The 15,410-nt window shown below is 42.6% G+C and overlaps 1 protein-coding gene across 1 annotated transcript; it reads right to left on the bottom strand.

Annotated features, from left to right (window-relative positions):
- Nucleotides 1-1,003: 1,003 nt before the first annotated feature.
- Nucleotides 1,004-15,281, bottom strand: MKRN2 (makorin ring finger protein 2). The gene is made up of 8 exons (XM_083726854.1): nucleotides 15,147-15,281; nucleotides 12,720-12,848; nucleotides 11,310-11,488; nucleotides 10,218-10,528; nucleotides 7,283-7,497; nucleotides 6,203-6,313; nucleotides 2,937-3,081; nucleotides 1,004-1,335 (listed from the first exon to the last, which is right to left on the bottom strand). Exons 1-8 carry the CDS (start codon nucleotides 15,173-15,175, stop codon nucleotides 1,192-1,194), a joined length of 1,263 nt encoding a protein of 420 aa, XP_083582980.1. The 5' UTR covers nucleotides 15,176-15,281; the 3' UTR covers nucleotides 1,004-1,191.
- Between the last annotated feature and the right edge of the window lie 129 nt (nucleotides 15,282-15,410).

Here is a 15,410-nt window from a genome sequence, read left to right as displayed (position 1 = left end):
TTGAAGGCGGTGTTTCAGTAGTTGTGCTTGTTTTGGACAGCTGCTCTCAGAAGACAGGGCAAGGGCTTTTACTGCTTGGCCCATCATGCCATTTACCCTATGTGGTCCTGCAGGGCTCCCCTGTATCCTTTCAGTATCTTCATGATGCCTCTTAAGTGAGCTGTGAACTCTTCTGCACAGTACTGACCTAGTTATACCCTTTTGAAGATCACCTTTTTGAAGATAGTTATACCCTTTTGAAGATAGTTAAAAATGTGGGTTCTGATTGTTTTGGTAATATAAAAATATCTTGCAGGTAGGTGCATTGGTTTATTTCCAGGCACTAGTCAAAGTATTAGTGCTCATCTTCCAAAGTCCTGGTGGACGCATTGGACACCTAAAGGGATCACCTTTATATGGAAAAAGGTGGGCTACATTACTGAGTTTTCCAGCAGAGACTGGGTATGGATTTCAATAGAATATAGTCTAAGAGATGTGCAGTGGCTTGAGTAGTATAGAAATCCCATAAGTGATATTTCTGTACCAAAGAGATGTTTCCTGCTCCATCTGCATGTAACTGCTGGCTTATTCTGACTGGACTTCCATTATTAGAGTACAGTCAAAACAATGGTAGCATAGATTAGTGTGTTACTTTGTTAAAATATCTATATTGCTTATGAAATGGAGCCTTGTACTATTGCTCCTAACCAAATTTTTAACATTTGATCAACTGTACTGCTTTAACACTTGACTAGTCCTATATAATTTTCCCAACTTTTTTCTTATAAAAAACCCAACAACCTTTAACAACATTAAGCTATACTGGGGAATCTGGTTTGAGTCAGGCAGAATGTTACATGATGATGCTTGGTGTTCACTACTGCCTGCCCCTAGCTTTACGTGTGATTTTTCAGGAAACAAATCATCTCTCAAAATCTGGAAGTTTTCCTTTACTTTGGGGAACACACTGGTGTTCTGATTTCAGAAAAACAGAAGTTCTTCTACTTATGACTATACACTGACATTTTTATTTAAAGCAATCATTTTATTAAGCTTCAATTGTTCTGCTCTACAGTGTCAGGCTCATACTAGAATTTCACCAGGACTTCAGTCTCCATGGCACAGTAATTCTAAAGTGGTAAACAGTACAAAGTTATTTAAGGAACAGAAAGACTGATACAGAAGAGTACATGGTAGAGATCTTGTGGTGGTTTAGGGAGGAGCAGCAGGTTCAGCATCTGCTCCGGAAAGATGCATAAAAAGCTCTCCCATCTCTGTTACATCATTGTCAGCAGCTGGCAGTGTTCTGTTTTCTCGATCTTCAATAAAATCCCAGAGGCGAACAGAATTGAGGAACTAGAATAAAAAAAACAACAAAATACAGTGCTCACCAATGACTCATACCTAAGAAGATATCTGCTTAAATACTGCGTACACCTGAACTGAAAAGCAGGGTATTGCTACAGCTAAAACAGCATCCTCCACAGTGCAGTACAAGTATGACAAGGCCTACTTCCCTTGGTACCAAAAAGATGCCAGCTGCAGAGAGGCACATGGGTCACTGCCAGAATTTCATTGATGTATGTGAAGAGTTACCTTTTCTTGGAGGCTACAGTCCCCTATTTGCCCATTAACCCACTAGTCCCAGGCAAAGATTTTTCACAGCACTTGAAACTGGCACCTTTCTCTGTGCAAGCATGTGCTTGACCAGTGAGCTATCAGTCCTTGTCCTAGGAAGGGCCTTTCTGTAAATGCAAGCTTGTGATCCTGGCCTTTGTATTTCCAAGACCTTAACAGCTCTTGGGTCCAGCTGATGGGAGTGCGTGTTGTAGCTACTACTACTCTAAATCCCCATTGGACTCTAAGGCCTCTTACATCAGCACTGCAACTCATAACATCTTGGGGATTTTTGCTGCACCAGCATGTGTCATAGTAATAGCACAGCCAGCATAGGTTTAATACGGTAAAGTGCCAGTTCCAAAATACTGAAGCCAACGTGTGTCACGCAGTTCAGTTCATCCATGACCAAGTTCAACAAATCCCCTCAGAAATACAAGGCCATAAATGCCTACTGAATATTGTGATCAGTAGTCAGAACAGAGTACAGTATATAGCATTTAGCTGTGCAGATTTCAGCTGGAGTGGTACATAGTGTTAAAATTCTGATCCTCTAGTTAAAATAGCAATTAAAATTAAATTTTCATGCACACTGTGGCCTGAGCCTATGTTCTGTCATGTAGACTGAAAAAATAAGGTTCAAAAAGGCTCTTGCAGTGCTGCATGGCCAGAGGGGTGAGGCTGTCCTGGCGCATGAATTCAGTACCAAGCAACTGTACCATGCTCAAACCAGGTGACTACTGCATGTAAACACAAAATGCAAACTTTCCCTCTTCAGAGGCTCCAATCGTATAGCTAAAGTAGACACAAAAAATGAGCTCTGAAGTCCAGGACTTCAAAGCATGCCGCTGTGCCTGTGCTGCCAGCAAGGGCTACAGCACTAGTTGTGTAGGTATCTGTACTGATCTGACAAAACAGCATTAAGTTTACAGTAAAGGTTATAAGCAACAAGTGCACTATTATTAGAAATACAATAGTCTTTACTGAAAAGAAGCCTACTTAGATGATCCAAACATATAAATGTGTGATTTTCAGGGCTATTTAAAACCACGCTAGCTAGGCAAAAATGAACAAGTACACTCGAGCATTTGTGTTTTAAATGCCAAGTAAACTAGATTCTGAAAGTGAAAGAACTCCATTGTCAAAGTGAGATTCAGTACTTGGGATCTTAGGAAAAGAGCACCCTGTTCCCCAAAGGGGCCAGCTATGCTACAGCTGATACTCTGAAGCCTTTTATGAATGTATAAAAGTGTCACAGTCTTCAGTGGAAGAATGTGTCAGATCACTGAAGCCCAGCGTTGCTGTTTAGTTGAGAGAAGACACATGGCTGGAAATCTTACCCGGACAGTCCCCTCAGAGCTAAGCTGCTTTCGTGGTTTCTCTGGTTCAGCCCGTCTCCCATCTGGATAGGCATGCAGGTACAGACACTTCCCCCCAAATGGGCAGGTCCCTTTACCCTGGTCAAAATACTTGCAGGCCTTCCTCCTGAACATAGGAGAGAGAGAGAAAACACAAAACACAAGGGCATTCATTTATACCCTAAATCTCAAGGTGGCTAATGTTACTAAAAACAAAAAATAAAAGTAAATACAGGAGTGAAAACCCAAAGTAAAGGCACCTAAGGAACTTCAATGCAAGGGGTGGGGAGATTGTCAGTGGCATTATTGCAGGCATCAAGTATTGCTTGCTTTACTGTAAGGTAAGAGGAAAGCAATTAAACACAAAGAGCTTGACTAATTTCCTCCAGCACCCATCACTAACTCTCCCTCCGATTAGATTTGCATTGCTCAACAAAGCTTTAGGTGAATATAATGCTTCTCTATCAATCTCTACTGGAGCAGAGCAGTGATGTACAGTCCCTGGCTATGACAGTCCCTGTGCAGATCAGATCGCCAACCCTTTTGCAGCCACTCTTTCTCCCATGTATCTTCAGAGAAAGGAAGCAGGGTATGATATGGCAGTGGATGTGTGCATTTATTTCTGGTCCTGTTCTGACTGTAGTATACCTATACCAATGTGAGACTTAAGCTTCACTGGGAAGTGTACAGAGTGTTGTGGTAAAAGAGACTTAGGACAATGTTAAGGAACTGTGATCTCTTTTGACCCAATGGCACGCTTTAGTTTCTTACTAGAACAAAACGGAAGCAGGCAAGAATGTAAGACATGTGGCTTCAGCCATAACTTATTATATTATAGGAGACTTGTTTTATTATAAAATCTTTAATTAAAAATTGTAAGTAAAATTTGAGCGTAACACAGTAACTTTAACCAGCTATTAAGTTCAACTGTTAAAATCCAAAGCAAGAAGGGGATAGATTCTTTGAGAGAAAAACCCACTCACAGAATCGGTTTTATTTAGAACAAAAAATTCTGTTCAGACATCATTTTACATTCTGAGTCACTTAGATGGGTCAACCATCCAAGCCTGTGATACCACAAAAGCATATTAACTGTACTTCCCATTAATCTGCATTAAGGAAGCACATTGTCCTAACTGAGAAAGGCAGCTTGCAACTTGCTTCAAATTATATTTAATAGGGCAGATCTTACTGCAATTTGAAAGTTCTATTTGGGTGCTTTAGTTGAGATTTGTGCAATCCAGGGGGTTCCCTTCCAACTCTACAATTCCATGATTCTGATTCTATAAAAGATGGTCAAAGGCAGAAAAGATTTCAGCCTGAGACCATGTCAAAAATGCTAGTAACTTTGCTATTATGTATTTTTACCATTCCTCTCAATTCCTCTATCAAGACAAATCCGAAATGATTTTTTTGGGGTGGATTTGTTCCATAAAAGAGCTGCAAAGTCAGGAGGTTTAGTGCCAGGTGCTTTCCCTTCCTAGATACAGGTCCATTTTTGGAGCTGTCACGCTTAGATTTTCAACAGAAGTATATAATTTATAGCCTTTAGACACAAAACACCGAATCATAGGCTCAAGCTGCTTGTTCTGATCAGCAGCTGCAGATTTCAGCTCTAGATGTATTAATAGCACAGCCCCTGATAAGCATAAACACTGCATAAATAAAGAGTAACACAATGTAAACAACAAAAGCTTTGCCTTTTGAGGCACACACATCTCAGAGACCAACAGTGAAGGTCACAGAATGACACAGCTGGCATTTGGTTAATTACAACAAGCATTTAACCAAATGCTAGATAGATTAGTAAGATATGTACACAATTCACTGTTGGCTCACATAAAATGAACTATTCACCACATGTGGGTTTTTGTTTCGTTTTGACAAATTTTAAGGGGACAGTTTGATCAAAATAGTGTGAGAAGGTTGAAAACATACTTTCATTCTGGATTTGCTGTTTCAGTTAAACACTGCACTTAAAAATGTTGTCCTGGCAAAGTAATGATTAGAAAAAGACTTCTTAAATTTCCTGATGTATTCCCCACCCCACCATGGGTAAAAAAATCAGGACCTTTAGCAATTTTAGAGAAAATGGGTATTGAAATGATTTGTGGTCTGACCTTATTACCAAGTTACAGCCTAAATGCAAATAGTAAACAAGTGTTTCCAGATATTCTACTTCATTAACCTCAGAAATGAGGCCATAAACTTCTATATATGAGATTGAAGATTAATGCAATCCGAGGACTGCATTCTCCAAAAAGACACAGTAGCAAAGTCCCTGGGCCAAGCTATCTGAGGCCTGAAGTGCGGCTCGATGGAACTAATCATCAAGAGTCCGCACTTGAATTCAATATGACACACATTTAAAAAAAGAGAAAAGACGGCCTTTTCCAGATGCCAATACTCACTTTCATTTCGAGGGATAAAAAAGTGTGAGCCTGGCCAAGTGGAAGAATGCTAGTAAAACAAAAAACTAAATAGGGGTAGGTGGATCACCAGTGATCACTTGTAACTTGCAAAACATGCATTATGGGACACACAGCTTCTTGCATTTTTATCTTGTGAACTGCGCCAAGATCTTTTGATGAAGGATGATATATAAACAGAACTAAATAAATAAATAAATAATCTTATGCAAAGGCCATGGGTCAATTTGGGCATAAATGTTGCTCGATAACCCCAAACCAAAAGAATTGGGAACGTAGTGGGCTCACACGGCCTCTATTTCCATACCCCCATCTACATCTGCTCTGTTGGCAAACCAACTTTGCCTAGAAGACAGAATTGCAAATTATGGTTTGCAGAAACCAGTTTGCCTACAAACCAGAACTGAAGGACAGATGAAGAACAGAAGGCCATAATGGGAGGATGGAGTGTGTGAGCCTGGGTCGTCTTCATGCAACGCAGGACTTGACCTTTCATCTGAATCAAACTACTAGCGTGCTAAAGGGGGGGGGGGAATAGTACTATTTGGAGCAGTATAAACATGTTACCAAACTCTTAACCAACACATCCTGGAGTTATTTTAATGGGGGGGGGAGGTATTTCATCCCACCGATTGCCACTTTTATGTTTAATAGTCTGATAGACATATTCACAAAAACCTTTTTAACTACAGAATATTCTGTATACTGCATACTGCTCTAGACTGAGACAATAACACAATATATTAATTATTATTATGATGTAATTGAACTCCTCATCAAACAACTCTGGTCTCACATTATAATCATCATAATACTTACCCCACTCCCTGCTTAAATGCTTCAATCAGCTCGTTCTTTTTAGTCTGATCTTCCACCCAATACACACTGGGAATTACAAACTCTGATATCACACGACATTCTGGACAGGACCTTGGATGAAATTTAAAAAGTATATGTGTAGTTTGCTGAGAAGCAGTTTCATCCAATTCAAGAGCAACACCAAGCACTTCTGAAGTACAACTCAGTAGCCTGCAGCCTGGAAGCCATATCTGGGGCCCAAAGTGATTACTGGCAGCTCCCAAAGCTCCCCCACCCTTTAAAAAACTAACTTAAAAACAAAGTTTTTTCTGAGGGTGGGGGAGCTTAAAAAAAGAAAAGCGAGCAGGGCAGGAGGGGGCAGTGTTGAGCTCCAATCTCACACTGGGGTGAAAAGATGTTTCAACCTCTCCCCTTATCAGTGTGATGATGGGCTCCATCATAAGAGCTGATATGAGCAGAGATTTCAGCTTCTCTGCTCAGATCAGTGTGGTAATTGGGATGCAAATTTCTGTTTCTCAAAGCTGATGCACGTCACAGCAATTCAAAGCACAGTATTAAAAAGAGATGGCCTCATACTCCCTACTCTTTTGCCTTCACCCCCACTTCCAGAGCTGATCCAGGCAAGATTCTTTCCCACCATTTAATTTTTATCTGCATTCAATGACATGCTCAGTGGCTACAGTATGCTGAATGTTGGGATGGCGATAACAAAAAAAATCAGTCTTATGCAAGGAACCAAATTTTAAAAATGCTAGGTTTCAGCATTTTCTGTACAAACACACACACACACACACACAAATCTCCATTTTCTGACGCTCATACTGAAGCCAACAAACAAGATAGTCTGTTCTCATCAATAACCCCACTTACATATTCCATAATATCTTTTAGTTGTTGTTACAAATGGGGATTTCCCCATCAATCGAAAAAACCTGTAACGCTGCAATAACAAAAAACCGTAAGCAAAACTTTCCTTAGTCAATCCTCAGCTACACTACACCTCATTTGAAGGTACAAAGGAAAGAAATAAGAAAAGTATTCTGCACTGTATTCTGAAAATGAAGGTTGTTAGGAACTTACTTTATGATTGGATTCTCAAACTGCTTGACACCCCTCCACTGCCGGATACAGGACAAGCAGTATGTGTGATTGCAGTTGGAAAGGATTCCAAATCTTCTTTCGGATGCTGATGGTTTGTCATATACCACTTCCATGCAGATACTGCACACCTTGTCCTGACTTGCCTGAAAGGCAAAGGCCTTCTCCATCTCGTGTTCAAACGTAGCCATGCACATCTATATATGTAAGAAAAGCCCAAAATATATATTTTTAAAGGAAGCAGAGGGAAGGGATGCTACTATATATTTCTGTCATGGAGCAACTGCAATGTTCCGACAGTACAGTCCTAAACCTGTCAATTTAGAACTGGCAGAGCAATTCAAACCTCTCATATGCTTTGCTGGGGGTTGTGCTGGGGGTAGAGGTTCCCTCCATCCAGTCCTGCCTGGCTCTGTCAGCCTCAGATGGTGGAGGAGCTCCACCAATGAGAAGCACTTGAATATGCCCACTTACACAGCAGGTGCAAGTTACTGCCAACGGCATCCCAGATGGCTACAGCCAGTAGGAGGGAGCAGGATTGGGCTGGCCCTGGATCTACTAGATTCTGTGCAGACCTTGCTGTTGTCATTGTGATGGCAAATGAGTCAGATCTGGGCCTGTTCACAGCAGCCTGGGAGCTGGCACAGCAGAGGGATATTTTCTCTGCTTCCCCCTCCTGCCTCAAGCACCAGTCTGTGCTGGCATTGCTGCTCCATCAAGTCCCACTGCCACCTGCCAGGAACGTAGGATTGCAGCCTAAGTGCCATTAAATCACGCTTTTTCTAGGGGTTCCACTAACCATCCGATGCAGATTTGTGGAGGGAGAGGAGAGGGACAAAAGTTTCCTTGCTAGATTGATACAAGTTTTCCTTGGTAATAAAAGAAACAATAATTAAGAGCCACCTCCCCAAAAACACAGTAGCTGCTTTGTTGTTGTTTTTACAAAAAAAGAAGAATATAAATACTAAACCAAACCAAACCCACCAGCATAAAGACCTTGGACAGCCAAGGGACTGGCATTAAGCTATAATTAAGCATGCAGCTGACCTTCGATTTAAAATGGCAACTGGATACAATTATGTGACAGTAGAATTTTACAGATGAGGCCCACACAATTTCAGACCCATTAAGCTTAATGAAGCCTACCAGCAACTATGTAAATGCCCTATTTTCACAGACCGGGGGTGGGGTGGGGGGTGGGAGAGCTGTCAAGCACCTGGTGATCACATCACAGTATACAGCTGGTGAGCTGAAATTGGCATGATGGGTCACAAGTTGAACAGTCCTGATATATGAGAAGTTAACAGCATTTAATTTAATACTGATGAGTAATCTGTCTGAAGAGAGTGAGGGGTGGGAGAGGAAGTAGGTTTGGTTTTAACATGGGACAAAAGAGGAAGTGGGGTATGTTGGGCCAGGCCCAGTGATCTCTGCCTGGAAAGAAGTGACATAGGATTCCGCCGGATTTGAGCACTGGGCTAACATAAAGATTGTCCATTGCCTTAGCACAGCATATTGCAGGAGAGCCATCAGACAGGAAGGGTCAGGAAAAGAAGAATGGAACTACCGTAGTATTCAACTACTGCATCCCATCTGTGCAAGGATTACTGCTTGTGCTACAGGCCATTTCTTCCCTCCATGCATGCACCACATTCTCCCCAAATCTGTTCCAAAGGGTTGGGGAAACTCCTGGAAATGTTTAAGGGGAACGTGGGGAGGGGGAGAGGGGAGAACATTCCACTGAGAAAGCAGAAATTATTGGGCTAATGGAATATCCACTTAGCATTATGTTGTATACAACCTGGTAAGTAAGGGCAGAGTGTGAAGGCTATGGTTTTGTACTATCAATCATTTTTAAGAAGAATGGAAGCAGTACAGGAAACAATCCCAGATATGCAATGTATAGAATACAGTATGCAAGAACATTTATAGATACATTCTGCATTCAATATTTGAGTTACTGAAACCAACTATATTATTCAAATGAAATACAAGACAATTCATTTAAAAGCATCAATCAAAACTAAAAATAACAGTACAACGTTAGCACACCTATAAGAAGCTCAAGGGAATTTCATTACTTCTAATCAGCTACACTTAAGAATTTAGCAGCAGGTTGAATTCTAAGGCTAGTTTCATGAGACTGGTGCATTCAACACCTACTTTGGTTTTAGATTCTGATAATGCTACAATAGACATATTTTAATATAGCTGTGAAAATTATATTTCATGGCTTCACACACTGATTATATTGTATTTTAAGTATTATTTTCCAATGCAATTTTACATACTACTTTATCCAGTAATTCACTCAAGTTATTAGTATTTTTTAAGCCACTTGATTACTCTTGGAAGGTGACAAAAACATACTTGTAGATACCTTAAAATGAAGCTTACCAATAAACTAGAGGAAAATATACTAGCAAAAATGTAAAGACTACACTGACACAATAGCATTATCATGGTTTCCTACTATAATAGTGAATCACATTATTAATCTACATGGAGTAAATTTAAAGAGGAAGCTTTCCAACTAACCACAGTCCCCCACAATGTCTGAACTTGGGGATCTGTGGCTTGTTCAAACTATGCCTAGCGAGACCAAGCCAGGATCTGGGGGGAAAAGTCAGCTACAGCATAAACAAAACCACAGTCCACCAAGTTCAGATGACAGAGGGAGCGGTGGTTAGTTTAAAACCAGAAGCCAAAGATTCCAGTCTACTTGATTAAGGCATGAAAGAGCAGAAGGAGGAACTTGAAATCTAGGCTCACTGCAGCTCATTCTCATGGCAGGAAACCATAGATTCTAGCTAGATTTGTAGGACGACTCTAAAAACCAAAGATAACATAGATCTACAAGATGTTTCAAGAAATACAGTATCAGGTTGAAATTAGTTTTCTTTTTAGTCATGTTTACCTTTTCATGCATCTTTCTCTGTTCTGGGTCAAAGGGATGAAGTACTTGCAAGCCACAGATTTCACACACTTGCCCATGGAGGTAGAGACATCTGTCACCAAACTGGCACATGCCAGCTGCTGCATAGGGACATAACTGTTCGCCATCAGTGTATGAGCTTCCAGGTTCAGCATCATCATCTTCAAGCCCACTGCGGATAGCTTCCAAATATGAATGGGGCTTTGCTTCTAGAGCATCTGTTGGAACACTGCAACATGCTGAATCACTCTGAGCGCTGCATCTCGTCCTTTCCTCATTTGAGCCACATAAATCTTGGGAGAGGAGAAAATAGCATGTGATCATGTGAAACAGAAGAGCTATGGTTAGCTGCTCATGAAATATCCCATCATAAGGTAATAAAGCAGCTGGCAGGCATTTCTAAATTGCAATTTAATTCAACTTGCCTCCACTAAACACAGGGAACCTACTTTCATCTTCAGATCGTAGAAAGCTTTATCATCTCCAGTCATGCACTTTAATTACTCACACCCAATTCTTTCTGGAACAAGCATCAGAAACACATGCATCCAAGATTAAAGAATGGGTGAAAAATAATTGCAAATTTACAAAATGCCAGTCATGGCAGCAGGCACAGTGTGCATGAAGGGAGGGCTTGTAAGTTTCCAGGATCCTAGAGGTGAAGATTGAGTAGCTCTTGCCCTCCCTTCACAGCAACAGTCTCCCCAAGTGCAGTGCTGTATCTTTCTTCATACGAGTGAATGGCAGCCATGCACTAACATGGGAGAATGCAAAAGGGTGCACTCAGGAACATTATGGTGTGTGGGTGTGTGCACACAAAATCAACTTTTTAAACCTCAGCCATTAAGAATCAAGTCTGCTCCTATCTGACAAAGTTGGGGCCTGTTTCTTGGTCACTGTAGGCCAGAGCTTTCCAAACTGTACATTGTGACATGTGAATGTGTGGGCTGCAGTGTGTGAGTCTGTTAAGGACAAATGCTTGGAATCATTTAGGACCAAATAAAAAGCAGCAAATAAGCAAAACAACGAAGTGTCAACAGCACTAGAAAAATGGGGGAAAAAACCCACTCTTACCTCTGTCTCTGAGCACTAATGTTTTCTTTTCACGTTTTCCAGGCTCATGTACTTTACTTTTTGTTATAGGTGTATTTTGCTCCGGCTGAGTGTTAAGGCTGTAGAATGGTGGTGCAGAAGCGCAAAGTGTCCTAGTACTCACTATGGCACCTGATGCAGAAGGTCTAACATGATCATATCTTAAGAACAAATAAAAAGACCACAAATATTAACTGCGGAAGACATTTATTTCAATGCATTTGTGCTAGTACAATTACCCTACTGTGTAATTCTCAGGTTTGGGGGGATAGCCACTTGTTTCAATAGGCAGGGTGTTTAAAAGCAAATGGGTTCTTAAGAATGAGTGTCACTCACTGCTTGGACGAATTCAGCAAAATCTATACAGTGGTGCCCCGCAAGACGAATGCCTCGCAAGACGAAAAACCCGCTAGACGAAAGGGTTTTCTGTTTTTCGAGGCGCTTCGCAAGACAATTTCCCTATGGGCTTGCTTCGCAAGACGTTTTCGTCTTGCTAAGCAAGCCCATAGGGAAATTGTCTTGCGAAGCGCCTTGTGATTTTTTTCGCGTTTTTCTCCCTTTTTCTAAGCCGCTAATAGCCGCTAATAGTGTTGCTTCGCAAGACGAAAAAACCGCTAGACGAAGAGAATCGCGGAACGGATTCTTTTCGTCTTGCGAGGCAACACTGTACTGAATATACAATGAGTACGAGTTACTGCACTTTTAACGTATTCACAGTACCTTCCTATTCAAGAATAAGTCCCACTGATTTCAATTAAGTGAGGGGCAGGGTTGCAGTCTTCCAGCAGAATTCTACTCAGAAGTAAGTCTTATTGAATTCAATGGGACTTAGTGGGGTAAGGACTGCAGTCTAAATTGACTTTTTAATCTTTCCATAACATAACTAAAATCCCCTTAGGAGAGTCTACATCCCTCATCTAGTTAAGTCCAGAAAGTACTTAAGAGTAAAACTAAGATCCTAATCCTATGTATGTTTACAATTTCAAAAGAAACTTACTTCTAATTAATATTTAGGATTGCAGCATAAACATCCCAGTTCTATGCACTGATTTCAATGGTATATACACCCAAGAAAGTGTATATGGGATTGTAACTTTAGATCAACCAGCTGGGCTCCACACAATGCAAGCTTTAATCTTGCAAGTTTTTTTATAAAACAAGCAGCAGCACAGATTCTAAGAACTAACTGTCCAGCTGCAACCAGGATATTGGAACATTAAGCTCTTCCTCTGATTTTAATAAAAATCTAGATATTACAAACCAAATAGAAGCCAAGCCACAAGCTGTTCTTCAAGTCTAGAGGATCAACAGCTTAGGAAATATCATTGGCATGACACTCCACCCCCCTGCAAAAAACCAGTATATTTTATTTTTAAAACTAGCAGCCCATACCTGCAGCGAGTTCCATAGGCGCATTGGCCTTTCTGGTAGAATTTGCAGATAGTAGATGGTTTACTTGTAGACAAATCATGTGAAAACAGGCACCTACTTCCTTCACGGCATACCCCTTGCATAAAATACCTGCAGTGACAAAGAGAAAATGCCAACAGATGACAGGCATTTAAACTATTTCTTGATGTTGTTCAGACATGACCAAAAATCAACCATCAAGCATTATGCATCAACTATAACATGCACCATAATGTGAAACCAGGAAAAGTGAGACAGAAATTAGAGCACAATTTCAAAAATGAAATGAACTTAGTAAAAGCATAAGCGATCAAGACGTTGGAGCAACTCTTCTGTAAGGAAAAATATTTAGGGCAGGCGTAGGCAACCTCGGCCCTCCAGATGTTTTGGAACTACAATTCCCATGATCCCTAGCTAACAGGACCTGTGGTCAGGTATGATGGGAATTGTAGTCCCAAAAAACATCTGGAGGGACGAGGTTGCCTATGCCTAATTTAGGGCTTTTTTTGTTAGAAAAAAGGCAAGGAGGCAGAACCTCAGATGTGTATTGATTTTAACTGATTTGGGGAGCAGCTGCTCCCCTGCCTCCTCCTTGGCTACACCCATGCGGGCCACAGGAAGGAAAGAAGGTCGGGAAGGTGGCCATGGTTGGAAAACATTTGGGAAACACAGGACAAGAGTATACAACACCAATCCTGGCTGCCAATTAGTTTCCAGGCCCAATTCAAAGTGCTGCTTTTGACCTATAAAGCCTTAAATGACTCAGGACTACAATACTTTAAGGACTGCCTCTCCCCATATGAACCAACCCAGACCCCGCTAAGACCCTTCTTTGTGTGCCTCCTTCACAAGAGGTCTGGAAAATTGCAACAGGAGAACAGGCATCGTTTGTGGAGTGCTTTCTCCACCATCATTATATAGCTTTAGGCACCAGGCAAAAACTTTCTTCTGTAACAAGGCCTTTGACCTTTAATTATCTGTGTTCTTTTAGAAGTCGGGTGGGATGTTTTTAAAGCATTTCTTTTTCCTCTTGGTTTTAATGTATCTTTGGATTGCCCTGGCCAATATAAAGCAACTGACTAAATAAATAGCAGAAAATGCACTTGACAGAATATGTTCTTTTAAATGGCTTACTTTAAAAAAAACACCACCAAGAATTCTCTCTATTTGGGTAATACTAGAAACTGGCACATCCCATGAAGCTGAATCATAGGAAATTCAGGACATACAAAATCTGGAAATCCTTCTTTTCAGAGCATAGCTAAACTATGAAATGTCCTGCCACATAACACGGTGAGGACAAGCAATCAGGGTCATGAAGGTCAGCATCCCAGGCAGCAGATGCCTCTGAATATCAACTGCCGGAATTCACAGGTGAGGAGAACGCTGTTGTGCTCCTATTATGGCTCCGTGTCTGCTTGCGCACTGCTGAGAATGAGATGCTGGACTGGAAAGGGCCACAGATCTGATCCAACAGGGCTGCTCTTGGGTTCCTCCTCTCGCACAACTAAGTTTCTGTTTCTCTTCCCTAGTGGGGTGCTGATCGCCGAAGAATTGATGCTTTTGAACTATGGTGCTGGAGGAGACTCTTGAGAGTCCCATGGACTGCAAGAAGATCAAACGTATCCATTCTTAAGGAAATCAGCCCAGAGTGCTCACTGGAAGGACAGATCGTGAAGCTGAGGCTCCAGTACTTTGGCCACCTCATGAGAAGAGAAGACTCTCTGGAAAAGACCCTGATGTTGGGAAAGATGGAGGGCACAAGGGGAAGGGGACGACAGAGGACGAGATGGTTGGACAGTGTTCTCGAAGCTACCACCATGAGTCTGACCAAACTGCGGGAGGCAGTGGAAGACAGGAGTGCCTGGCGTGCTCTGGTCCATGGGGTCACGAAGAGTCGGACATGACTAAACGACTAAACAACAACAACAACAACAACTGGGGCGCACTTCAGCTGCTCAAAAGCAAGCTAAATAAGGAGACACATACAGGCGCGTGCGGAGGCGAGCTAGGTAGGGATGGGGGGGGGGGGGCAGGATCACAGAGGTTGCCTCGTCCTCTCCCCCCAAGGAGGCCAGATCCCAAAGGGCCTCCCACACCCCTAGTGGCTTCTAGGCCCACGAGGGTCCCCTTGCAGTGCTTTGGGACCAACGGGGCTGCAGGCGGGAACGGGGTGTGTCCGCCTGTCACCAGGGAAATGGAACAAAGGTAGGAAGCAGAAGCAGCGGCGCCCGCCTCTCCTTCCCCTTCCGTTGGGTGGGGGAGGGGGCTCTCGGGACTTTAACGGGCGGGAGGAGGGAGGGAGCCCGGCCGCCTCTCGACCCCTCCCGGCGAGGGGCGGGGCGTGCCCGCGCGCCGTAGGGCGGTGGGTGGGGGAGGGGAGAGGTCGCAGTGCTCGGCGGCTCTGACCTGCAGGTCACGTCCTTAGTGCTGCTCATGTCTCCTCCGGCTCCGCTCCCGCTTCGGCGTCCCCTCCCGGCGCAGCTCCTCGCATTTTGGTTCCGCTGAGCCCTGAGGAGCTTAAGGCGGCGGGCGAAGGGAGGAGGAGGAGGAGCTGTTTGGGAGCCCTGCCAAAGCTACCCGGCCTCTTCTTGCAGGAACTGGTTTCCGGTCGGAAGGCATTAGGAGACACGCACGGCCGTAATTAGAAGCCGGATGCTTTTGGCTGTGGCG

This window comes from Podarcis gaigeae, assembly GCF_964106915.1.
Source record: "Podarcis gaigeae genome assembly, chromosome: 2".
Classification (NCBI taxonomy): domain Eukaryota; kingdom Metazoa; phylum Chordata; class Lepidosauria; order Squamata; family Lacertidae; genus Podarcis; species Podarcis gaigeae.
The sequence above is the reverse complement of the archived record's forward strand: the minus strand, read 5'-3'. Positions and strand labels throughout refer to the sequence as shown.